At 40.6% G+C, this 23,688-nt stretch overlaps 3 protein-coding genes and 1 long non-coding RNA gene across 7 annotated transcripts in view; 3 read left to right on the top strand and 1 right to left on the bottom strand.

Moving 5' to 3' along the window:
• Positions 1–23,688, bottom strand: part of LOC103386045 (uncharacterized) — a 51,188-nt gene that overhangs the window by 24,353 nt on the left and 3,147 nt on the right. The window lies entirely within an intron of this gene.
• cyp27b1 (cytochrome P450, family 27, subfamily B, polypeptide 1) lies at positions 3,475–9,097 on the top strand. Its single transcript, XM_008320128.3, has 9 exons — positions 3,475–3,829; positions 4,822–5,012; positions 5,578–5,768; positions 6,464–6,664; positions 6,813–6,976; positions 7,056–7,222; positions 7,312–7,393; positions 7,494–7,691; positions 7,839–9,097. Exons 1-9 carry the CDS (start codon positions 3,602–3,604, stop codon positions 7,950–7,952), a joined length of 1,536 nt encoding a protein of 511 aa, XP_008318350.1. The 5' UTR covers positions 3,475–3,601; the 3' UTR covers positions 7,953–9,097.
• On the top strand, positions 10,176–15,451 carry mcrs1 (microspherule protein 1). Its single transcript, XM_008320127.3, has 14 exons — positions 10,176–10,363; positions 10,949–11,106; positions 11,400–11,538; positions 11,639–11,803; positions 11,909–12,018; positions 12,107–12,215; positions 12,305–12,443; positions 12,734–12,809; positions 13,205–13,233; positions 13,409–13,501; positions 13,623–13,705; positions 13,842–13,929; positions 14,234–14,361; positions 14,441–15,451. The coding sequence occupies exons 2-14, from the start codon at positions 10,949–10,951 to the stop codon at positions 14,525–14,527; spliced, it is 1,404 nt and encodes a 467-aa protein (XP_008318349.1). The 5' UTR covers positions 10,176–10,363; the 3' UTR covers positions 14,528–15,451.
• On the top strand, positions 15,639–23,631 carry suox (sulfite oxidase). Of its 2 annotated transcripts, none has more exons than XM_008320126.3 (5): positions 15,639–16,031; positions 17,846–17,921; positions 18,364–18,550; positions 18,817–19,089; positions 20,670–23,631. In XM_008320126.3, the coding sequence occupies exons 2-5, from the start codon at positions 17,863–17,865 to the stop codon at positions 21,891–21,893; spliced, it is 1,743 nt and encodes a 580-aa protein (XP_008318348.1). In that variant the 5' UTR covers positions 15,639–16,031; positions 17,846–17,862; the 3' UTR covers positions 21,894–23,631. The 2 variants fall into 2 exon arrangements, with proteins under 2 accessions (XP_008318348.1, XP_024915991.1); XM_025060223.1 differs by lacking the exon at positions 15,639–16,031 and adding an exon at positions 16,756–16,774.

The raw sequence follows: 23,688 nt of genomic DNA, 5'->3' as shown, positions 1-23,688 counted from the left end.
TTTTTGACAGTCTGTACCTTCCAGACCGGTGAGAGCTTCGGCGAGAGAAGGGGGGGGAGGAGAAGATGAAGGAGTAGATGAACACCCACTGGGTGTTCACGAATCACAGTGTCACGTTTGGTGCCGGACATGACCTTTGACCTGGCATCAGACAGGATGCATGTGTAACGTTAACGATGAAAGAACTTCTGTGAAAGAAACTTCTCAGAATCCGCGTTAGACTGAGCGATGCTCGGTGCAGCCGCTTAATGACGGCGTCTGAACCACACAGTCTGGTACCGGTGGGTAACTCCAGCCCTCACCGCCGTGTAAATAACACACTGCCGTGCCGTCGCCCCGTGCTGCATTGTAAGTAGAAGGAAGAAAAGCCAATATGTCATTTACAGAAGTGCCTTTTGTCAGCCGCTGGGCTTATTTTCAGGCGCCGAGCCATATTTCTTTCACCTTTACGATTATAGCGTTTGGCTGACATATTGTGGTCATAACTTATTTAAATGGTTATGACATAGTACTGGGGTAATAGGAGGCTAAGAGAATAATCAATGGTTAATATTTCCACAGGGATTACCGTAAGATTAACAAACACAGTATAAGACCCAGAGGGTAAATAAAGGCCTCACGTCTACATCAAAAATTGAGTCAGTGTTTATACTAATGATAAATCAGAGGCTCATTCAAACATGTGTAAGACCATTCAGGAAACTTAATGTCAATTAATTATGGGTTGTTTTTTTGTGATTTATTTGAACTGTTTCATTACATTATGACATTTTCTATTAGAAAAGATGTAAAACTGATGCTGTAAACCATTGTTTCCCAAAGACTGGGTCGCGACCCTCAGGTGGGTCGAGATTTTTTTTTTTGGTTGTCTCACGTCATGTTTCCCAGGAGTTTACGAATAATGTCTATTGACTTGGGTCGTGAAGGTTTGTGACTTTTAAAATATGGGTCACCAGAAAAAAAGGTCCCCAACCACTGGGCTGCGGACCAGTACCGGTACCACCACAGAAGTCAGTCCGTTAGGACAATCCGTCAGTCAAAAAATCACTTCCTGTCTGCGGAAGACACAACATCACAACAGGAGGACAAAAGATAAATATGGAGGGAGGCAAAAACAAAACATCACAACAGGAGGACAAAAGATAAAGGACAAAAACAACTCGTCAAAGCTGTGTGTTACCAACTGTCACCAAGCTGTCAATCACACCACAGTCCACCCATCAACAACAGGCATTATTATTATTCCTTTCCATCTAGAAGGGCTTACTGAAGCGAGAGGTAAATATGTTGTTTGTTATTCACATCGAGATCATTTTACCGCCTGCAGATAATCAAATTAATAATCTGTTTAATCTGTGATTTAAATTTAATTTATTCTATCACTTAATCCTATTTTTTTTTCTCAGTGTCGGGCAGGGAGTTAGAGATAATCACAGTAGTCATGTGGGTCAGGGGGCAGGGGCCACACGCATCAATCAACTACGGGGTCAAATATAGAGAAACACAGCATTTCACACTTAAATAAAGCACTAAGTCTGTTAAACTTAAAAGTCCATTCAGATTTTTAAACCACATTCAGCAGGTCACAGGTAAGGCAAGAGCACCGACCACTGTTTCACAGATTTGTCGTTATTAAAACTAGTTTACAGTTATTTGAACATAGTGACATGGTGTTTTATTTTAAATTTGCTCCATGCAGTTGTGCATGTCATGACTTAAAATATATTTGCTGTGTAGTTTATATTGCTGTACTGTTGTCATTGGTTAAAAAAAATCACAAAAATAAACCTATTTCAAATGTCCTTTACACATCACAACCAAAGCCGTAAATGTGTTTAACTACATTTTAAAGATAAATAAAATATAGAGTATAAGTGTAAATCCATAGTTCCATCGAGGCGCTGCAGACTGATTGTGCTGCAGTGCAGGGGCCTTCTCCTGGGGCCTCCACCGTTGCCACTTAATCCTCCGTTTCTCTGTTACTGGCAGCTCTAAGATTTCCGGTGGGCTATATTTGAAAAGTGGGAGCAAATGTCAGAGCAGATTCTGAGTACAGCCCTGGGCTTGTTACTTCACAGTCCACACACGGAGCTTTGGACCGCTTCCAGTCCAATTCAAATCAGGTCAGGATTTTCTCTCTCGCTCTGAAACTCACTAAGTCAGCAAAAGATCTGGTTCTACTGTAACCGCAGCTGCCCTGCTAACGACACTGATTCTTCTTTTCCAGTTTATTTTCTCACATCACAGTTCTTATTTTAGACTATAGTGTCTGTACATTTAACACGGGGCCAGTCTGCTGGTGCACACAGATGTTGGCAGATTCAGGTTCCGTGCAGCGTGTAAATGGTACGTGCAAAACAAAAAAAGAAATCCTTAGTAGTAAAAAAAAAAGGTGAGAAATCTCTGCTGGGGATTGGACTACTTCATGATCTACTGTGGTGGGGAAAGACTAGACTGTACTGTATAAATAGTCATAAGATTCCCTGTGCTATGCAAAGGTTTCGGGTTGGAAACCCACCCATTTGGCACGGCATTTGGAAGGGCATCCGGCGTGGAAACTATTTAGACTCGTATTCTGGCAAACCCCTGATAAAAGGCATCCTAAAAATAAAAAAAAGGAAACTACGTTCTTCAGTGTGTACAGTCCACCACAAACTGTATGGAGACAAACAACCATTCATACTCAAACTCATATCTACGGTCACTTTAGAACAGGGGTCTCAAACTCGTGGCCCACAGGTCATTTGCAGCCTGCGCATGCAAACTCGTGGCCCTGCTCGATATCAAAGTTTAATGTTCGTACGGGCCGCGAGTTTTTCACACAAGACCTTTTTTTTTGTCTTGGTAAAACTACAAGTATTAAAAAGTAATAAGTATTTATAACTACTTCTTCCTTTCTCTTTCATATATAGGAAAGTAATTATTACGTTGTGTTTAATGTTGGAGAAAATCCATGCACACAGTGAAAGAACAGGCAAAGTCCAAACACAGGCACAACAAATAGTTCCCACCAGGAATCAAACTGGCAACTTTCAGACAAGAGCTTCTGTTTGGGGAGAATCTAACCTCCAGCCGTTTTTTTTTTTTTTTATCTCTGTCAAACAGACCTGCTTTTTTCCCCCTGTGAGATAAAGAAGATCTATAATAACACTGGCCTTAATGCTGAGACGTTTAAGTACACAAGACGTTACATACCCAAGTGCGTGACCACTCTCTGTGTGTGTGTGTGTGTGTGTGTGTGTGTGTGTCAGCTGCGGGGCTGTCACAGAGCAAAGGGCTTCACAGGTGCAGAGATAAAGCTGCGCTGATCCTATAGATTCTTTTCTTTAATTCAGGACCTACACGTGTCCCGTCTCTGGGATGGTCTCAGCGCGGGCCTCTGATTGGACACACCTCTCTCGCGGGGCACGCCCTCTCAGTCTCATCCGCGAGGGGAGGAGCCTACGAAGAATTACTCCCATGATTGGCCCCAGAATGGGAAAATATACGGCTTTATCTCCGCAGGTTTGGGCAGCAGGTCGCGCGTTATAAATACAACCTCCAGTCGGAGAAATCAAAATGAGCCACGACCTCCAAAGACGCCGCGCCCGGCCACCGCTCCATGACCTTTGCAAGAAGGATGCTGCAGCAAGCTCAGAGAGTGTCCGGCCGCAGCGCCGCCCCTGTGCTCAAGTGGATGGAGAGATGTGCCGAGGGCGCAGCGTCCACCGCGCACGGTCACAAGCTGCCCGGGCTGAAGACCCTGCAGGACATGCCTGGACCGTCCGTGGGCAGCTTTGCCTGGGACCTGTTCGCTAAACGGGGGCTGTCGAGGCTGCACGACTTACAGGTAAAGTGGCTCAGGTTGAGGGACTTTCTTCAAGGTGGAACCGACAAACTGCATCAGGCTGTGCATGTTAAACATCAGTGATCAACATAACAAAAGTGCACAAACCAGGTGGATTGAACAAACTCAACGTCATAGAACCATGTCTTTGTTAGTGCCTTTTTTTGCCTGTAAGGATTTCAAAAATAAAATAAAAAAAAGTTTTTGCTACTTTAAAGTCTGGAAAGGAAAATTCAAATGTTGTTGTGCTTTTATTTTTGCTACTTTAAAGTCTGGAAAGGAAGATTCAAATGTTGTTGTGCATCTTTTATATACCACAGGGATATATTTCTATGACATATATCGAACAGATAACACCTTTGACATGTTAATACTTTGCACATTAACAACATTTCAAAGATGTTATCTATGTTTGAAGAAAGAAGGGAGGGAAAAAAACCCCTGTCTAAACCAAAGCTTTGCTGATGAACTTGATTAACGGGGCCAGTTGAAGCCCTGATCAAATTCCAATTGAATTCAATTACTTATAAATATGTAAATATCTCCTCTGCTCCCATCACTCACCAAACAGTGTGTATACATAGGCAGACGTCTGCTTCACCAGTCAGAAAGAAATGTTTTCTGCTTCACTAAAAAAAAAATCCAATTCTTGTTTCCATTTCATTTTCCATGCTGTGAGATAATTAACTTTCAGACTCGATGTGATGTCACACACAGACTTGTTCAAACATAACTCAGGTGAACAGCGCAAACTACATCAGAAAGACCTCACAGGGTGAAACTGTATTTTCTGTGAAATTAGAAAAGATCCAATTATAAATCTCAAGTGAAATATGTTTGATTTATAATTATTCAGACAATTGCTTTTTCTCTACATATTCAGAGATTAGATGTCAACCAGTCTTTGATTCTAACAGGTCAAAACAATGATTGCTGGTCATCTTGGAGCCTGCAGGGTTCTGTCAAACTCTGACTTTTCTTGTCTCGTGTCACAGTTGGAAGGCGTGAACCGCTACGGTCCCATGTGGAAGGCCAGCTTCGGCCCCATCCTGACTGTTCACGTGGCCGATCCAGTGCTGATCGAGCAGGTACTGAGGCAGGAGGGCCAACACCCCATGCGCTCCGACCTCTCGTCCTGGAAGGACTACAGGAAACTCAGGGGACATCACTATGGACTCTTGACATCGTGAGTGATTCTTGCTTAATTCCTTTTTTTTTGTCCTTTAGTTGTGTTAAAGGTACAGTATGTAGGAATGTTGTGGTCGGTTTATCTCCCTAGCCTGCAGTTTATAAAAAAAAAAATCATCCTGTCACTCCTCCATAATCTTCACCACTAGTATTTCCTTTATCTCTGAACACTAATAAATGACAATTGCATCTCATGACAAAATATAACTGAGAGTTTTATTATTGTACACACCCTAATTTCAGTGACGGAGGGACATTGGGTAAAATGTCAATAAAATCAGGATTCAATGTCAATTGAATTCAATGGAGTGTCTGAAGACTTTGGCTGTATTGTTGTCCTTAAATGGCAAAGAAGTGTACTGTGTATCCAGTGGAGTGCCCCCTAGTGGTTTCTTGCTTTTCTTTCACTGTGGCTTTACCAATGTTTACAAATTGCTTGCACAAATTGATGTATTCTTTGTGTGAATGCAAATTTCCTGCACCTTTTTAAAACCATTAAGTGATAAAAATGTGCAATTTAAAAGATAAAAAAAATCATGTCATTCTTGAATGTGTGTTCTCAGCGAGGGGGAGGAGTGGCAGACGGTAAGAAGTCTTCTGGGGAAGCACATGCTGCGGCCGAAGGCGGTGGAGGTTTATGACGAAACCCTCAACAGCGTGGTCAGTGACCTCATTGCCAAACTGCGCTTCAGCAGAAACCCGCAGGGCCTCGTCACTGATATCGCCAGCGAGTTTTACCGCTTTGGCCTTGAGGGTAAGGAACGCAACGGGACGCAACACACCATGTAAACAGTGACCAGTGTCACTGGCATGAGGCGAGACACAAAATGGGGCTTTACTCAGATAAATAAATAATAATATAGAATAATAGGTGGAGTCCAGTCAATACACATCTATAAAGCCAAACTTTTATATTCAAACGACGATGTACAGTCTTTAATATCAACATTATTAAAGATGGAGTTGATGGAAAAACAACATCTGGTTTTGCCTCCTGCCAATTAATGTAACAGCCGCACATGAGTCCTGGATGCACCACATTAAGACATTAATCACTAGTCATGCTAACATCTGGGACGTAGTGGCTGTGAATCAGCAGCCGCCTGATGAAACATCTGATGTCGGAGGGTCACAGTAATTATAATTCATTAAACTGTATTGGCAGCTGGGAGGTTGTTTTTTCCAAGTTTGAAATGTGGTACGCTCTCTCACACACACACACACACACACACACATATACATTACTGCGTCCCCTAAAACTCTTCTTCCAAAGAATGTCTTTCTTTCATTTGTATCTAAGCTTGCTCTGCAGAAATAGCGCCTCCACAGCATTCTCTCTGCCATAACAACTTGACAGACACAAAATCCACCACGTGTTTTGTTAAAGATCTCAACCCGATGACATTAAAGCACATGGTAATCAAGGGTTTGTTCTGTGTTTTCCTACAGGCATTTCCTCTGTGTTGTTTGAATCCAGAATCGGTTGCCTGGATCAGGTGGTTCCTGAGGAGACGGAACGTTTCATTCAGTCCATCAACACCATGTTTGTGATGACGCTGCTCACAATGGCCATGCCCAGCTGGCTGCACCGGCTCCTCCCTAAACCCTGGAGCGTCTTCTGCCAGTGCTGGGACTTCATGTTTGAATTTGGTAGGTCACATTTGGTACGGTTTCTCTTCTGGTTTGAGATTTAATGATGATTTTTTAAAAATGATTATTTACATAACAAGAAGTGGAATACAACGTGCTACAAAATTGTTCGCGCTGTAATAACGGTCATTGATTTCTGTTCCTGCAGCAAAAGGTCACATTGACCAGCGGCTGAAAACTGAAGCGGAGAAACTCGCCCGTGGAGAGAAGGTGGAGGGGCGCTACCTCACCTACTACCTGTCCCAGACCAGCATGCCCATTAAAACTGTCTACAGCAACGTCACCGAGCTGCTGCTTGCAGGAGTGGACACAGTGAGAACGAGTCCTTCAGCTTCTACTTTATTATATGTCCTACATCCGTTCTCTGAACATTTCCACCCTGCCATTTCAGATCTCCAGCACGTTGTCCTGGTCCTTGTACGAGCTGTCCCGTCACCCTGAGGTCCAGGCCTCACTCCGCAGTGAAGTGTTGGCGGTACTGCAGGGTCGCAGGGTGGCCGAGGCAGCAGATGTGGCCCACATGCCTCTGCTGAAAGCCGTCGTCAAAGAAGTTCTCAGGTACACATCAAGAGCTCCCTGCTACTGAGTGAAAAAAACATTTTTGTTTGTTTTTTTCTGCAGGACTAAGGAATGATTTGATTTTTCAGGTTGTATCCTGTCATTCCTGCAAATGCCAGGGTGAATACAGAGAAAGAAATCTCAGTGGGAGGTTACCTCCTTCCAAAAAATGTGAGTAAATGGGCGAGGGCCGTACGTTGTACATAAACTAAATATTACTATTTTGCCTTTCAGTATTACCCACATCTATCTCTGAACTCTTCCCATCCAGACTCTGATAACGCTCTGCCACTTTGCAACATCGCGTGACCCTGCGGTGTTCACGAATCCAGATGAATTCCAGCCTCACCGCTGGTTGAACAAGGACCAGACTCATCACCCGTACGCCTCAGTGCCGTTCGGGGTGGGAAAACGCAGCTGCATAGGTCGGAGGATCGCCGAGCTGGAGCTGTATCTTGCCATCGCCAGGGTGAGTTGGCTAGTCAGCTTGATTACAGACATTTAATACAATAAATATAAATGGAACACACGTTAATTATTTCTATTTTTTAATATTACAATCCTTCATACACAAACTAACAATGTTGGATCTCTTCTCTGTTTCTGCTCTCATTAGATCCTGATAGAGTTTGAGGTGAAGCCTGATCCAGAAGGAGTTTCTGTGAAGCCCATGACACGAACACTTCTGGTCCCTGAAAATGTCATTAGCCTCCAGTTTATGGAGCGATGACCTACTGCACGTAGCTGAACAGTAACATGAATCTGAACATGAGTGTCGGGGCAGCACACAGACCGTGTTATCACAGGTTCCCTGGAGTCTGCTGTAGACAGTGGCTAATCATCAGCGTAGACCTTCACCCTCCAGCACAACTGAGACCAAAGCGCTTTTATTTTTTTGTCTCTACTTCCACCGTACAGGCGAACGAGCAGAGAGACGACCGTGTGTGATGACACACCGCTACAGCTTTTCATGAGAACATGTTGTTACTCCAAACGTCACACTGTACGTCCTCTTTTAATGAAATCACCATTAGCACTTATGCATTTGGACGGAGGCCACAAGCAAGTCAATGCTGCACTTCATCGAATGTAATGCAATATGTACAGTGTATCAGTATGTGAAGCTTTTTTTTACAGAATCCCCTTCTTATGTTGGATCAAGAGCTCAGATTTTCTGTGATATCCATTTCTAAATATGTGTAATCATAATAATAATAATAATAATGTTTTTTCTGTTCTGTTGTTGTTCAATTTTGGTGAAATATAGAGGTGTTTTCCTGTTAAGGCTACTATAAAGATTGACTACTGATTATAAAGTTGAGTGTGATGATCACAGGTGCATGACAATCTCATAGTGTGTGATTCCTTTCAATACGACGGCAGCTCTTGAACTGATTCCATTTTTTTGGAACAAATATTATGTCTGAAATCTCAAAAGTAAGCTTCTCTGCACTCAGGCTTTGTACTTGTCTGTATTTTCTTTGAAACCCTATTGTAATGCCATGATTCAATGCTCTGTGCTGAAGACACGACCTAATATCTAGTATCTGCTTTTACTCTTTACATTTAGAGCTGTAGGTGATGTACTGAATATTTTTAAACCTGTCCAGCTTTTGTATTTATTTTAATTTAACACATGTAGAAACTTTTATCGAAAATGTCAGTAAAATGACCTTGAATTGAGCATGTTTGATGGTTTTATTTAACCCCAGTTTGTGACATCTGTAATATATGTTTATTGTATGGTTGACATGACACCTGTTCTGTGCACTTAACCCTTAAACCACTTAAAATCTGTAGCGCCTCTTGTGGATGTGTATGACAACTAAAACTAAAAAAATCTATGATTTAATAAAAAATGTTTAATAAATCAGACAAGTTCTGGTAACGGTGACTATATATATATATACACAGTATATATAACGTCAATCATTGGATCTTAAGAGTCATTACTGGCCAACACATTAGTTTTGGTGTTAACACAATCGAAACAACCATTTGGCACGTAGGCAACAGGCATTTCTAAGAAGCTGAGTGTCAAAGTTCCTGTGTGACATGTGGACAAAGTTTAAGCTGGGGTGCAGCAGCTGAAGGTCATTTCTTTTTTTCTTTTTTTAATATACTATTCAGTTTAGATGCAAAATATGTAAATTGAGCAGCTTTGTATCTCTATAGATATTTTGTGGTATTTGCAGCACATTTTTTGGTTTTGCAGTTTTAAATAGTATTCTGTTAGCGACAGAAGAAAACTTATAAAATATATTTTTGGTGTTACAAGAAAGTTAAGATACATTTTTCATTACCACAGTTACTTAATTTACTTTAATGTTTACTTTAGGCATAATGATTTTGACTTGTAGTAACATAAAACTAAAGTTGATATTTTAGCCTTACCACAAGAGATGTAAATCCTTTTTAAATCAGCATCTTGTGGATTTAAGTGGTGATTAAGTGTAAGTATATTATAACCAGAGGATTTTTCTTGTAGTGTTTCACAGGGGTTTAGGGTATAGAATTTTATAACATGCCTTTTGCTTTAAGTGACATTACCTTAAACGTTTTCTAAATAAGGTTTATCTCAGTTAATCTCTGCTGACTGAGTTTCCATGACATTTACTGTATCTTATTGGGAACGAATCCTATTATTTTAAATTGTAACCATTCATCTGATTGTCAGCATTAGGAAAGTGCTTAAAAAGTAACGCTGATTGTTTGAATAATTTGAATGACCGCAATACCAGAGTGACAATGTCACAGGTTGGCTTGATTTGTTTCCTGTACGAGTCTCACTGAAGAGAAATTAGTGGTTTACATACACACACTACACAATTATTTTTAAAATATGTGATAGATAAATCAAATCAAACGATAAACACACAAATAATCAGCGCAATTAATGTGGATCTAATGTCACAACGTGGTGTCAGATAAACTCCAGTCCAACAGGGGGCGCTGAATATCATATCAAACATCGCAGCAAAAAAGAAAAAAAAACAGCAGTCATGCTAATGCTAATATCCGTTTGTTAACTGCAACTAGCCAGTCGGTACACACATCTATACATGTTAAAAGCACGATTAGACTACAGTCTATGGTTAACAGTTTGGAAAGGAACACGTGTATATAACAACAAGAAAAAAGGTCAGTCAATTAAACCGTTTGGTCTTAGCTTTAGCTTGCTAACGGGTTATCTTGGCAGGTTGTCTGAGCGCTGTAATAGCTAGGCTACTGCTAACTGGTGAACACAACCGAAATGATTTATAGTCATTCAAAATTTTGTACTTATAACTCACTACTGCAGCCCAGTAGTGTTTCGGCGGATTCACTGTTAAATGCCCGTTACGCCTGCTGTTTATATCGCAGTTAATATTGGTAACTGACGCCATAACTGTGGCTAGCGTTAGACGTAAACAAAGGCCGCGAGTAATTGTGTTTGCCTGCTTTTAAATTTTATTTTATTTTATACATGGCTTATTGAGAGTTATGTATAAATCCGAGTTATTATTTCAGAATTTTCTCCACTTCCAAACTGACTGTGTGCTTTAACTATATGGCTTGGTCAAATAATGTTTACTAGCTGTACCCCCCCTCTTCTGTATCTCATTGCAATGGCTTGCTATTTGGAGCAGGGATCACATGTAACTGTACATCATGTTAAAGTTTTGTTATAATATTTAATTGTAGTCAAAAATGTTCCCTGATGCCTGTCATGTTATATCTAAACAGATGCAGGCAGGTGACCCTGTGGTTGGTGCATCCATGGCAGTCGCTGGTGCTCAGAGTCGGTCAGAGGATGAGGAATCACTTGGAGTAAAAGATGTAAAAAGGACAGCAACACAAGCATTTGGCAGCAGTGGTGTCCCCAAACGCAGAAGTTCCTCCAGGTTTGAAATTTTCCCAGCTGGAATTCTTTACAAAACTTTTGCCTTCTACAGATCTCAATAGGTTGCATTTTAGTGTTCGGCTGAAATTCCACCCCATAATTGTAATAACTGTGAGCATGGACATGCATCAGACACACAGTGCAAGCTGGAGATCAACACAGCACAATCAGCACACTTGAATAAAACTCCATCTTACATTCTACATACCATCCCTGCTCACATGCTCTGCTCACCATACTATGTAAACAAATGAGTATTCACATTATACATGCATTGTTAAAATGTTTTCTCAGGTCAATAAAGAGGAAGAAGTTTGACGATGAGCTTGTGGAAAGCAGTCTTGTCAAATCATCTACTAGAGTTAAAGGCCCTCCTGTCATGGAGCCTGTTCGGTGTTCAGGAAGTGAACTATCGTCTGGTGAGAAAAAAAAGGTATGTTTGACCTTTACGTTCATATTTCCCATGTGGGGAAAAAATGAAGGCTATACAACCTACCTGGGTGTGACTTTTTTTATTTTTATCCATCTACCAGATTGCCAAGTCAGGAACTACTCTCACGCCACCTATTGCTATGGTAATAAACCCTGCACCTATCACCAAAAGAGTCAAAAAAAGCAAGCAACCGCTGCATATTACTAAAGACCTGGGAAGATGGAAGCCCACAGATGATCTGCTGCTAATAAATGCTGTGCTACAGGTTAGATCTGGAAAAACATACAACTTACTTGTTATACTTATTAATCATTCAATTTTATTATTAAAAGTCAAATCCCTTTATTATGTACGCTGCATCTTTCTCCAGACCACAGATCTAACCTGTGTTCATCTGGGGGTGAAGTTTAGCTCCCGTTTCACTTTACGTGACATTAAAGAGAGATGGTATGCCCTGCTGTATGACCCTGTCATCTCAAAGTAAGAGCCGGACATTTTTTTAATCTTTGCCACATTTTGACTCCCTCTTTTTTTATGATGTCCTGATCTGTGTCTTATGTGCTCTTAGGCTTGCATGGCAGGCTATGCGGCAGCTTCACCCAGAGGCCATTGCAGCAATTCAAAGCAAATCCCTCTTCAATCAGACCGAGGAGGCACTACTGGCCAAGATTGGTTCAGTATGTAAATTAGCTATACTACAACACATTTAACCAGCCCATAACATTGCACTTAATAACATTCTTATGACACATTTGCCATTGGACAGACCAGTCAGCCCAAACTGGACGTGTTCCAAGAGATGCTGAGCAAACATCCTGGTGTCTTTCATCCATCACGTTCCGCCAAGAGCCTACTGGTGCACTGGCAGCTACTAAAGCAGTATTACCTTTTGGACGATCAGAGTGGTGAGTTTAACTGCCTGTAAAGTTTAATTCTTCCATTTGAGGGTTGTATTTTGTTTGGTTTACTACAGGTGCCTAACTGACAGACATGGTACATGACAGATACTGCATTATCTTGCTAAGTAGTTGTAGTTTCTTCTTCAAAGTAACTTCTTCAAGAATCTATTAATAGGTGGAGAATAAACTACAGTTATTGTCTTTGCCTGAAAGTGAAATACTGTTAGGGAATTCTGTTATTTTTGAGCTAAAACATTTCAATGGCGTTCAAGTGTTTTGTTGATTGTGTGTTGCAGTGCAGCCTCTTCCTAAAGGTGACCAGGTTCTAAACTTTTCTGATGCTGAGCAGATGGTGGATGATGTGAAGTTAAAGTAAGAGTCTTTCACATTTTATCTGTTTAACAAAAGGAGGTTGTATTTTTTGTCATTGCCTGTACATATGTTGGATGATGAGTCGTAGTTTTACGATAAAAATTGAATAACAATAGATGACAATATCAGGTGAACGTACAAGAGGTTCACCTAAAAAGTGACAGTGGTTCGAAGCAATTTCAGGCGGCTGCAATGGTTCAAGTTGACCAGAAGAGGTCACCAAATATGAGGAACTGCAGGAACTTTGTATTGTGCAACTTTTCCCCACACATTTTTTTTAGAAATAGGCCAGATCTGTTGTCTCAAAAAGTCTGATTTTTTTCTAAATTCAGGTCAAAATGTTCTGCTTACTATCTTTTTGCTTGTATTTTGATCTGATTATTTTTCTCACACAGAGAAAGCCGGGATGAGGTTTTAGAACACGGTAAGCAATCAGTAACATCAGTACATCTTATTAACTTATTTATCTTGCAAGTTTAAAATATAGTCCTACGTGGTTCATCTGTTCACAAACAGACATAAGTGAAGTCTCAGTGGAGTTAGAGTACAGATCATACTATCTCACAGTGATATGTTCATAAATTGTTCTGCTTTACCAGAGTTGATGATTTCTGATCGTCACCAGAAAAAGGAGATCAGACAGTTAGAGCAGGAGTTGCCTCGGTGGCAGGTTCTTGTTGACAGCATCACAGGTGCGTTACATTACACTTGTCAAGCACCAAAAATGCTGACTGCTCCAGGCTCAGTCTTTTCAAGATATTGTTCAAGTGATTTCTAAAATTCTGCTGTGTTGCCTTGTTTCTCTGACTTCAGGCATGAGCATGCCCGACTTTGACAACCAAACACTGGCAGCACTCCGAGGACGAATGGTTCGCTATCTGATGAGATCACGAGAAGTGAGTATCCGCTGTCGAGGAGAGTCAAATTAAAGGTCGATGTTGGACCATGTGTACTCAGTGGCCTGGGAACATGTGTAAACTTTATCATTCTAAATAACTCACTATTTGAGATTTTGTATTTTCATTCACACAGATTACGTTAGGAAGGGCAACCAAGGACAAACAGATAGATGTTGATCTTTCACTGGAGGGACCCGCATGGAAAATTTCAAGAAAACAAGGTGAGTTTAGTTTAAAATACATTCAGGCTGTTACACTATAATTTTCTTAGGTCACTAAAAATAAAGTGTAAGTAATTCAACAAATAAGGTTTTTTACTAGTGTCCTCTTAGATCAGGTAGAACATACATTATAGTTTGTTCAGTAAATATTATTCAAAGACAAATATTGAACATATTTTTTAAAAAAATGCTTTTTTTAAACCATAACTCAAAGACAAATATTGAACATATTTTTTTAAAAAAATGCTTTTTTTTAAACCATAACATTTATTAAAGGTTTTGGAGGTATTCTTTGTGTTCACAGGAATCATCAAATTAAAGAATAACGGAGACTTTTTCATTGCCAACGAGGGCAGACGGCCCATTTACATAGATGGCAGACCAGTCCTGTCTGGAAACAAGTGGAAACTCAATAATAACTCAGTGGTAGAGGTGAATATGAAACTTTTTTTAAAGTGCTGTAGTTTGGGGCTAAAACAGGATGCTAACAAACCACACTGTGTGTCTTCAGATCGCAGGTCTTCGCTTTGTTTTTCTCATCAACTTGGAACTCATCTCATTAATAAAAGCTGAAGCGGCCAAGATGACACAGCAGTGAACGTCCGCATTCAAGCTCACAAACGCATACATACTGAGGGAGAGGACCAGCCGGTCGTTCTGTGTGGTGCAACTACTAACAACTGAAGTTGTTCTTAAAACCAACACCGCACTGATGACAACCATGTTGTTTTGGGAAGAATACGTTGAAGGCTAATGTTTGTAAATGTTTTTGGTCAAATCTATGTTGTGTAGATAGTTCCGGAATAGAGTTGTGTTTTTCACATTTTTAAGAATATTGTATTTAAATCCTGCAGTAAACATTTCTTAAAATACTGAACTTGTAAATACTGTGTCTTTTTTGTACACAAAACAACCAACCTACTGCAATGGATCAGACTGAGTCATTCATGCTAAAAATGCCAAGAAAATAATAGGACATTGTTTTTTTCTGACTGATTTGTTCCTTTGGCCTTTGACCCTTATCCAAAATTTCTATTGCGAAAACAATAGAGAAGGATCAATGACGAGTGTGAGGTGATCTAAAACAGTCCTTTGACTATATGTGGAATATTTTCAGTGGTTAAAGTCAGACAACTCATAAAGATAAGAGTTTAAACAGCGGTTGAGCTCCTGTGCCTCAAACTATATTGCGTGAAAGAACGATCAATCTAAAAGATTAACCAGACTAAAGGACAGAGGTACATGGTTAATGATTCTTCACAGTGAGCGCTTCTTCATGTCATCCTAAAACAAACTGTATCTGCTGTATAGTTGGTGATCCTTAAAAAAGGAGCTGAAGAAACTCATCCATTTATTGTTGGATACCTATGCATTACAACACGGTTATTAACATTTTATTAATTTATAAAACATTTAAATTTAAACCTGTGGAGACTGTATCTTGTTCTCTATTTGTTCATTACGTAATACTGCTAATAAAGTCACCAGTTTCCTTCTGGAAACCCCATAAAAAGAAAGAAAATCCTTCCTGGTCAGGTGTAATCAATCATATAATTTCTTGCAAAGTATATTTATAACTCAATTATAGCTGTTTATTGTGGCTAAATGTATTCAGTGGTCAAAAAGACGTTTTTTGTTTGTTTTGTTTTTTTAGTAGTTTGTGTTGCTCTGGTGTATAAGTATGTCACACTAAACTTTTTTCTGGAAACATGAGGAGCATAACACGTCACTATGTTGTAAGTGTACGTTAGCCTATGTTTACATTAGTCCACAGGACAAACAACACGTTCTTTTGTGTGTTTTCCTAGAACTTAATACTGAGTGAAGAAATTTTCCAAACACTCCGTGTTAACTCGGAGGACATCACTGGCCGAAGTCGTCAAAGACAGAGTAAACAACATTTAATGAACAGTGACTCCGATCGTTCGGAGGTAGACTTGAACGCCTCGCGGTCAATGAACGCGTCATCGCTGTGCTACGTAAAAGAAAACAGCAACTGCTGCTACTGCCACGGCTGCCGTTTATACTGTACAGTCCGGGGTGCTTGTGTTGGTCCGGGATAAGAAGTGTGGTTCCACACAGACTGAGGGAGACCGGCTGAAGTAAGTGACTTTTCTGCCGTTTAGACCTAGAAACAGGGAGTGTACGGTAAATCGCTCCCGTTGATGAACATGACGGAGAGAGTGAGGGGGAAACGTGAGGTCACACGAAGGCTCCGCTAACTGGGGTGTTAGCTAATTTACCCCAGGATGGTAACGTTGACACCGATTATGATGTTATCTAACTTCATCCATGTTTCTGGTGAATCGGACGAAAAACAAAACGTAGCAAAATATGAAGACACGTTTACGGCACTGCATCCTCCTCATGTGATTTTTGTTGAGATGATAGTCATTTCTCTAAAAAAAACTTGTATAAATGTTTTTTTTAATCGTATCGAAATATTTTACTTAGAAGATATTACTGATGAGAAATGAGAAATTTACACTGTGCCTTGATCTTTACTGAAAGTTAAAAACAAAAAAAAGCACTCTTTAGAAAATTACCTCGAGAAGTCCTATTTATCTCCTAATAATTAGAGCTGCAAAAAAGTGGTGATTAATCAAGTGAACAGTTCGATGTGTGCTTCCTGAGATAACATGTGCGTTAGACTTGACCTCCGGTCTCCACCCCTCCTTAAATAATGAAAGTGACTATAAACAAACAAAGTCGGCGCTAAAAACTGAAACAGCCCAGGATTCTAACTGCTTCTTGACCTCAGCCTCTGCTGACGAAGGATTTAAACTGAAACAGCCCAGGATTCTAACTGTTTCTTGACCTCAGCCTCTGCACCAACCAGGAAAGAGTCGGTTGAATTTAACAGTTTATTTTAACAATCTCATGCAGTTTTAATCTATGCTCTACATACATCTGCAGGAAAAGAGCTTGTTTCATTTACTTGCAGCTTGACAACTGGCTTTGAGTTAATGACGCACACCCAAAAAAATGTTGCTCAACGCCCTCACAGTTATGGCAGCAGCCACAAAAAAAAAAAATATATAAAAATGTCAAGAGTGTCAGGTGGTAAGGACTCAGCTTCTGGTAATAAAAACATTATGACCTTTGGGAGAAAAAATAAATCAGGGCGGATCTATTGGTCAGTTTATTCTACGCATATTTTTAGTTTGGTCTTTTTTTCCTGTTCCCATTTGTAAAAAGTTAATGATTGACCATTAATAGATTAAAGTTTATTAAAGTATGTTTTTCAAAATTAATAATTTCCAACTTTATCATTTAAGTTCAGTTGACTGTAAAGGCGCTTAAATCTTGTTTTTTATCTTATCTTCTAATGAATATTAATAGTTTTTATTTCTAATTTGGTGGTGAATGATCCATCTGTGTTGACTAGTGTAACACCATGTTGGTAAAAAGAGGGTGATGCAGCTCAACTCAGCCCTGGTCCCTCCCCCTCAGCTGGTTGGTCAGAGCAGGAGGTCGTAGTGTTCAACAGCTCAGCGTTATAAACAGGATCACTTTTCCTGAAAAGCACACCCTTGTCCCAAGGGTTTTTGGAACCTGCAGAACTACGGCTTTATTTACTTTTAGATGTGAAATCATTGCAATAGAAATTCTACAAAGAGGGCGCTGTTTGCTCTTAGCTGTGACGTCAACGAGCGAGAAAACATTCGATACTTTTACGTTCTTTCCCTCAATGCATTTACAATAAATAAGTTAACACACACAAAAAAATAGAAATTAAATACTTATTGACATAACGTTGTGGGGGATTTGGGGGGATCGCAGGCCAGAAGTGGCCCACAGGCCGGGAGTTTACTACTGTGATTCTGCTGTGTCTTTTTTCCCCTCAAGAAGTCTTTTCCAGTTAACAGTCTGTGGCTGTCCCACTGTGAAATAATGCCGTATTTCTTATTTTCAGAACCTTCATTCATTGCCATGCTGCTTCTCAGACGCTGTCTCAGCCTGACTGGAGCTGCTCCTTCAAACTGTCACAGGTACAAGAACGGATAAAACTATCACCACGGGGTTATCTGATGTTCAGTGTAAGGACGGATCCGCAAAAAAAGTCACTAAAACTTAATCTATTTTATTAGTCATTCAACACAATTTGTAAAGGTACTAAAAAAATCAACGGCTCTTATCCCTTATGTCAACATCAGACTGTGACACCATGTGATCACAGACAGACTCATACACTTTATAACTAATGGAAGGAAACACTAACTCACCATAGGGGAGCACCAGATGACTGCAGTCCAAACTAATGATGTGTGTAATAAAAAGAAACAGTTGAACCTGTTGTGAGAAGCATCGTCAAAAAGGTCAAAGAAATAATGTCTGTCATTATTTTGAATTTCAATGTATGACAGGTGGAATGACTGGACCTTCTTCTTAGTTGTTTCCTAAAATTACATTCAACTGTTTTGCCTTTTTCAGGCACCTGCTAATGCCTGCTGTGTGTGCAGCTCGTCTCTGGAGCAGCAGCAGCAGCGGCGGCCGTGGTGATGGCGGTGATGACCAGAGAACATACCAGAACTCCCATGGTTCCAGCTGGATCCATGGGCTGGCAGGTCTGCTGGCTGGTACAGGGGCTGTCCTGGCCTACGGCCTCCACCAGCACAAGGTTGGACAGAAATACGATCAGTTTATGAAGCTGTTTAATCATTTTCTACCTGGTGAATTCAACTGAATGTACAACATTAGGTGTCAGTACATTTTTTTTATATAAATTTAAATCTGTCTTGGCCAGTATAAAGAGTCTCTGCAGTGGTCAGCCAATTACAGCGACCACTGACCGACCTCACTGCGATTGGTCGGATTCTCCCATGACTGTTCCACACATGTATTTGTGAGTTTGTAACTCTGGTGTTTTTCTGCGTCCTCCTGCAGCCACAGCGGGCAGACAGCAGCAGACGGCAGCCCACAGAGCAGACCTCCCCTCTCCCCGTCTTCAGCCAGGTGGAGGTCACCAAGCACCGCTCCCTGGAGGACGGCGTGTGGGTGACTTACAAAGGTGGCGTCTATGACATCACAGAGTTTGTGAACAAGCACCCGGGTGGAGATAAAATCATGTTGGCAGCAGGTGGGGCTATTGAACCCTTTTGGGCTATGTATGCTGTACACAACCAGGAGCATGTGCTGGAGATTCTTTCAGAATACAAGGTTGGTGGGTTTACAATAACTGACACTGTAGTTTTTGACCTGAGTGAATGAGTATCTACTGCTACAATACTCATCTCCTATGTTGTTAATAGTTGATATACTGCGAATTGATGTGCTCTGACTTATCTAAAAACTTACCATATTTAATCTGAATAGCAAATATTCTGCTCCCTGAAAGGGAAACCAATTTATTTAAAGTAAATAAATAAAGTAAAAAATGTGAAGTAATATGAATCTAAGCATAAAAACAAACAGAAAAAGAAAAAATATATATCCTGAGTAAAATACATATAACAGCCCAACATACATCATAGTCACTGAAGCCTCTGATTAAATGATAATGAATTAATTATACAAAAACAATAGATTCTTCTATAGAAAATGGACTGTTGTGTCATCAGTTTGTGGAACAATAGATTCTTCTATAGAAAATGGACAGTACATCACCATGTGTTGTTGTGTCATCAGTTTGTGGACAAATTGCACTTTTCTCTATGTATATATATTTCTTTGGCAGTTCTGTCAAAAGTCACTCCTTCATGTCAACATGATAATATCATAATTACTACTTCTGGGACGATTAATGCAACCTTTTTTTTCCCCCAAATTGAATTCTCGCACAAATTATTACCGATATTTACAGAAAGATTTCTACCCCTCCTTAAAATGCAGTGCAGAAAACAGTCCATCACAAAGATCATAAGTCTACCATATCTACACAGTAATGTAGATATGGTAGACATATCTATAATGTAGATATGGAGACTAGATATGTAGATTAATGAATGCAAAAAATTGCAGTTGACATTTAGTTCTCACCACTGGAATGTTTTGACTTCTTCTCTTTAGGTAGAAAACACATTCTAAACATAATTCCAGACTTGAATTATAAACAGTTAATAAACAAAGTTATTTTTCTTAATAAATATAAAAAAGTCATAATTACATGAGTTACACTACAGTGACACATTCAGCTGCTAAGCTGTTCAGTCTGGACCTGGTCAAACCAGAAACAAATCTTATCCAACTCCGACCTGCACTAAAACCCGTAAATGTCCACGATCTCTTTCAGTTTTGCATCTGCATGAAGTTGAACTTGAGCTAATCAGAAGTTTACAACAGGTTACAACCGTTCTCCTAATCTGAACTGCTGATTATTCTTCAACCTTAGCCATAGATAAGATAGTGAATACTGACACCCCGCTCAGCAGATGTAGTGCTGCGACAAGCAAAGATTAAAAGCAAAGGATAGTGTAGGAAAATGTGTTCAGAAAAATGCTAAACATTACTAATGCTAAACTGTAATTTAACACCCTTTGACTGATTCTGTTTCAGTTTCTTTGGTTTAGACCAATACATAAAAAAAATCCCGGAATATTAAACAAAGGTCGAGTGACCTTTGCGCCCTCTAGTGGCTGATGTGAACATTCCCTATTTTATGTCCTAAACGATGGAGCTTTGTTTTCTGTATCATTTTTTATCATTTCTGTATCATTGTTTTATTAAACAGGAGAAATACTATTTAGCAGTAAAGTAAAGTTTTGGGTTTTTTAAAATGTTGTGTTCTTGTTTGATACAAGGTTGGCGAACTCCGTGCAGAAGACCAGAAGAAGCAGGATGCTGTTAAATCATCTGACCCGTACTCCACTGACCCAGAGCGACACCCTGTCCTCCACATCAACAACCTCAAACCTTTCAACGCTGAGCCTCCTCCTGAGCTCCTCTCTGACAGCTACATCACTCCCTCTGCTATCTTCTTCAAGAGGAACCATCTGCCTGTTCCTCAGGTGGATCCAGCAACGTACCGACTCCATGTGGAGGGACTGCCTGCAGGAGTGCTGACGCTCTCCTTAGAAGACCTGAAGACTAAATTCCCCAAACACACCATCACCGCCACACTGCAGTGTGCAGGGAACCGCCGCTCGGAGATGAATAAAGTGAAGCAGGTGAAGGGACTGAACTGGGGCATCGCTGCCATCAGCAACGCCACATGGAGCGGAGCTAAACTCAGGGATGTGCTGCTAGCAGCTGGCTACAGCCCAGACGTGGCCCAGTGGGCTCGACATGTTCAGTTCGACGGCATGGACAAAGATGTAACGGGCAGCTCGTACGGAGCTTCCATCCCTCTGAACAAGGCAGTTAGTGAGGACGGGGACGTGCTGCTGGCTTACGAAATGAACGGTGAGGACATCCCTGCCGACCACGGCTTTCCTGTACGTGTGGTGGTACCAGGTACGGTAGGGGCACGTAATGTCAAATGGTTAGGTAGGATCATAGTGAGCTCCGAGGAGAGCAGCAGCCACTGGCAGCAGAACGACTACAAGGGCTTCTCACCTGGTACAGACTGGGACACAGTTGACTTCAAGTCTGCCCCATCCATTCAGGAGCTGCCCATCCAGTCTGCCATTACCACACCAGCAGAGGGTGCTGTGATCGATCGCTCAGAAGAAGAGGTGACGGTGGAAGGCTACGCCTGGAGCGGTGGTGGCAGAGAGGTGGTACGTGTGGATGTTTCTTTAGATGGAGGAAAAACATGGCGGGTGGCCCAACTGAGGACAAGTGACAGGGGGCAGGAACCCCAACCCTCACCTCCACCAGGTCGAGCCTGGGCCTGGAAGCTGTGGGAGGTGACGGTGCCTATTCCTCCAGAAACCCAGGAACTGGAAATCATTTGCAAGGCAGTGGACGATAGTTACAACACACAGCCAGACACCGTGGCCCCCATCTGGAACCTGAGGGGAGTCCTGAGTAACGCCTGGCACAGAGTGAAGGTAAAGATCACGGAGGACGAGGACGAGGAATAGACTCAACCCTTTCTTAGATTCAGAAGTCAAAGTGTGAACTTGGTCTACCAGTCAAGTTTTTACTTTCTCTGTAAGTCTGTACATTTTTAAGCTTCAAGGTTTTTCAGGTAACCCTTGTGAGGTTTACAACATTGAAACAAACAGAAAACTGTGAAGGTCTAAACCGGGGGCTCGAGGGGACAAGGACCAGACTAACATGATCTACCTACAGTGAAAATTCAATTCATCTTTACTCAAATAAGCTAACCATGCTTCATTTATACATTATATTGTGGGACTGATTAAATGCATGTAGCTTTATGGCACAATGTGATTTAATTCTTACAGTATATGGTCACTACTACAGAATAACACTTGGGTTTTATTTGTTTTATTTTAATTGCTCATGGTCTCCCAGCACTCCCTCTGTGATCTACTGCCAGATCCTGATCTGCTTATTGGTTGTCCCTGGTCATAAAACATGACATTGTGTTGAGTGTAGTGACATCTAGTGGTAAAGTTTTAGTTAGAAATTTTTCACCTCACTTTTTTTATTCAAGCATGAAGGAGAACATCAAAAAGTTTCAAGACATATAGGAATAACAACTTATAAATATATAAATGGTAAAACATGTCTTTGAATTTTCTGACTTATAGTTTGTTCAAGTCTTAAAATCTCACAGTGTCTCACAAATTTTACACAGTGAGTCTTTATTTGCTGTTTGTATTATGTGTTGATTTGTGTTTAACATGTGTTAATGTGTCTGTGACAAATGCTGATCAGAATTTCAAAACTACAAACATATTAAATGAAGGCTTTGGTTTTTAATTATTATTTTTATGGTCAACTGGAAGTAATAAAGACCGGAATATTCCAGAAGACTTGACACTGGGCGTTGGTGAGGTTTCGCTCGTTGCAAAGGTCTGTGCATTCCTTTTGCACTATTTTGACCTGATGTGTGCAGAGCACACACTTTCAAGTTTTCTGTCAGCTTTCTGAGAAGTGCAAACAGTCCAACGACAGGCCAATCAGAGCACTGGAAAACCAGTTTCATCATCCCTACAGGATCCTAAAAAGGACACATGAGTTTACAGTAGAGTGACAGATAATAAGGGGCAGCAGATATTTTTGTTGTGGAAGTGTTTTGCTGTTTCAGACGCTCAGTGTGTGTCCAGACTGGTTTTAACAACGGAGTTTCTGACGAAGGTTCACAGTTGGTTGAACATAATTAATATATCATTACTGCCATTGTTGAATTCTACCTCAAACCGGCACATTATGTCTTTGTTGTTTTTTTCCTCCTGGGACAGAGTTGTTTTACGTTTCTGTATTTCTTTTTAGTCTGGGTTTTCTCAGTCTGACAGGAAGATGAAGGAGGACTTCACACATCTGTGGCGAGGGCCCTGTTGTCCCACAGTCTGCCCTGGATCCTCTGCTGAGTGTATTTCTGACACGCTATTATAGTCAAATTTAAGTTGTCCTGCACACAGTGCCTTGATGTTTCTACAAAAGACTGAGTCAGACAGGACTAGTTACAGATGTCAGAAGATTAAAAACAAGCCTTTGAGTGGGATCAAAAGATGAAATTAAACCATTTATCTAGATCAACAATAAATGCATCAGTTGACATGCTGTGTTCCTGTAGTTGTATTTGTGTGAAACATTTCAAAACAGATGATTAAAGAGTGACTGTGTTGTCCTGATGACTATGACAAACCTCTGTGATTTAGGTTTAAATAAAACATTTCTTTTCAGGCATTTGTTTATGCGTCTCTTGGGATCCGACTTCCTGGGAGTTTTTTTTTAGGCTGTGAT

The sequence above is a fragment of the Cynoglossus semilaevis genome, chromosome 11 (assembly GCF_000523025.1).
Source record: "Cynoglossus semilaevis isolate Cse_v1.0 chromosome 11, Cse_v1.0, whole genome shotgun sequence".
Lineage (NCBI taxonomy): Eukaryota > Metazoa > Chordata > Actinopteri > Pleuronectiformes > Cynoglossidae > Cynoglossus > Cynoglossus semilaevis.
The sequence above is the reverse complement of the archived record's forward strand: the minus strand, read 5'-3'. Positions and strand labels throughout refer to the sequence as shown.

Excerpts from the sequence above, each read along its gene's own strand:
- suox (XM_008320126.3), top strand. The coding sequence starts at position 17,863 with ATGCTGCTTCTCAGACGCTGTCTCAGCCTGACTGGAGCTGCTCCTTCA. Across the intron at positions 18,551-18,816 it reads ACGGCCTCCACCAGCACAAG|CCACAGCGGGCAGACAGCAG; the intron begins GTTGGACAGAAA and ends GTCCTCCTGCAG. Across the intron at positions 19,090-20,669 it reads AGATTCTTTCAGAATACAAG|GTTGGCGAACTCCGTGCAGA; the intron begins GTTGGTGGGTTT and ends GTTTGATACAAG.
- cyp27b1 (XM_008320128.3), top strand. The coding sequence starts at position 3,602 with ATGACCTTTGCAAGAAGGATGCTGCAGCAAGCTCAGAGAGTGTCCGGC. Across the intron at positions 6,977-7,055 it reads TGCTTGCAGGAGTGGACACA|ATCTCCAGCACGTTGTCCTG; the intron begins GTGAGAACGAGT and ends CTGCCATTTCAG. Across the intron at positions 7,394-7,493 it reads GTTACCTCCTTCCAAAAAAT|ACTCTGATAACGCTCTGCCA; the intron begins GTGAGTAAATGG and ends CTTCCCATCCAG.
- mcrs1 (XM_008320127.3), top strand. The coding sequence starts at position 10,949 with ATGCAGGCAGGTGACCCTGTGGTTGGTGCATCCATGGCAGTCGCTGGT. Across the intron at positions 13,234-13,408 it reads GGATGAGGTTTTAGAACACG|AGTTGATGATTTCTGATCGT; the intron begins GTAAGCAATCAG and ends CTGCTTTACCAG. Across the intron at positions 14,362-14,440 it reads ATAATAACTCAGTGGTAGAG|ATCGCAGGTCTTCGCTTTGT; the intron begins GTGAATATGAAA and ends GTGTGTCTTCAG.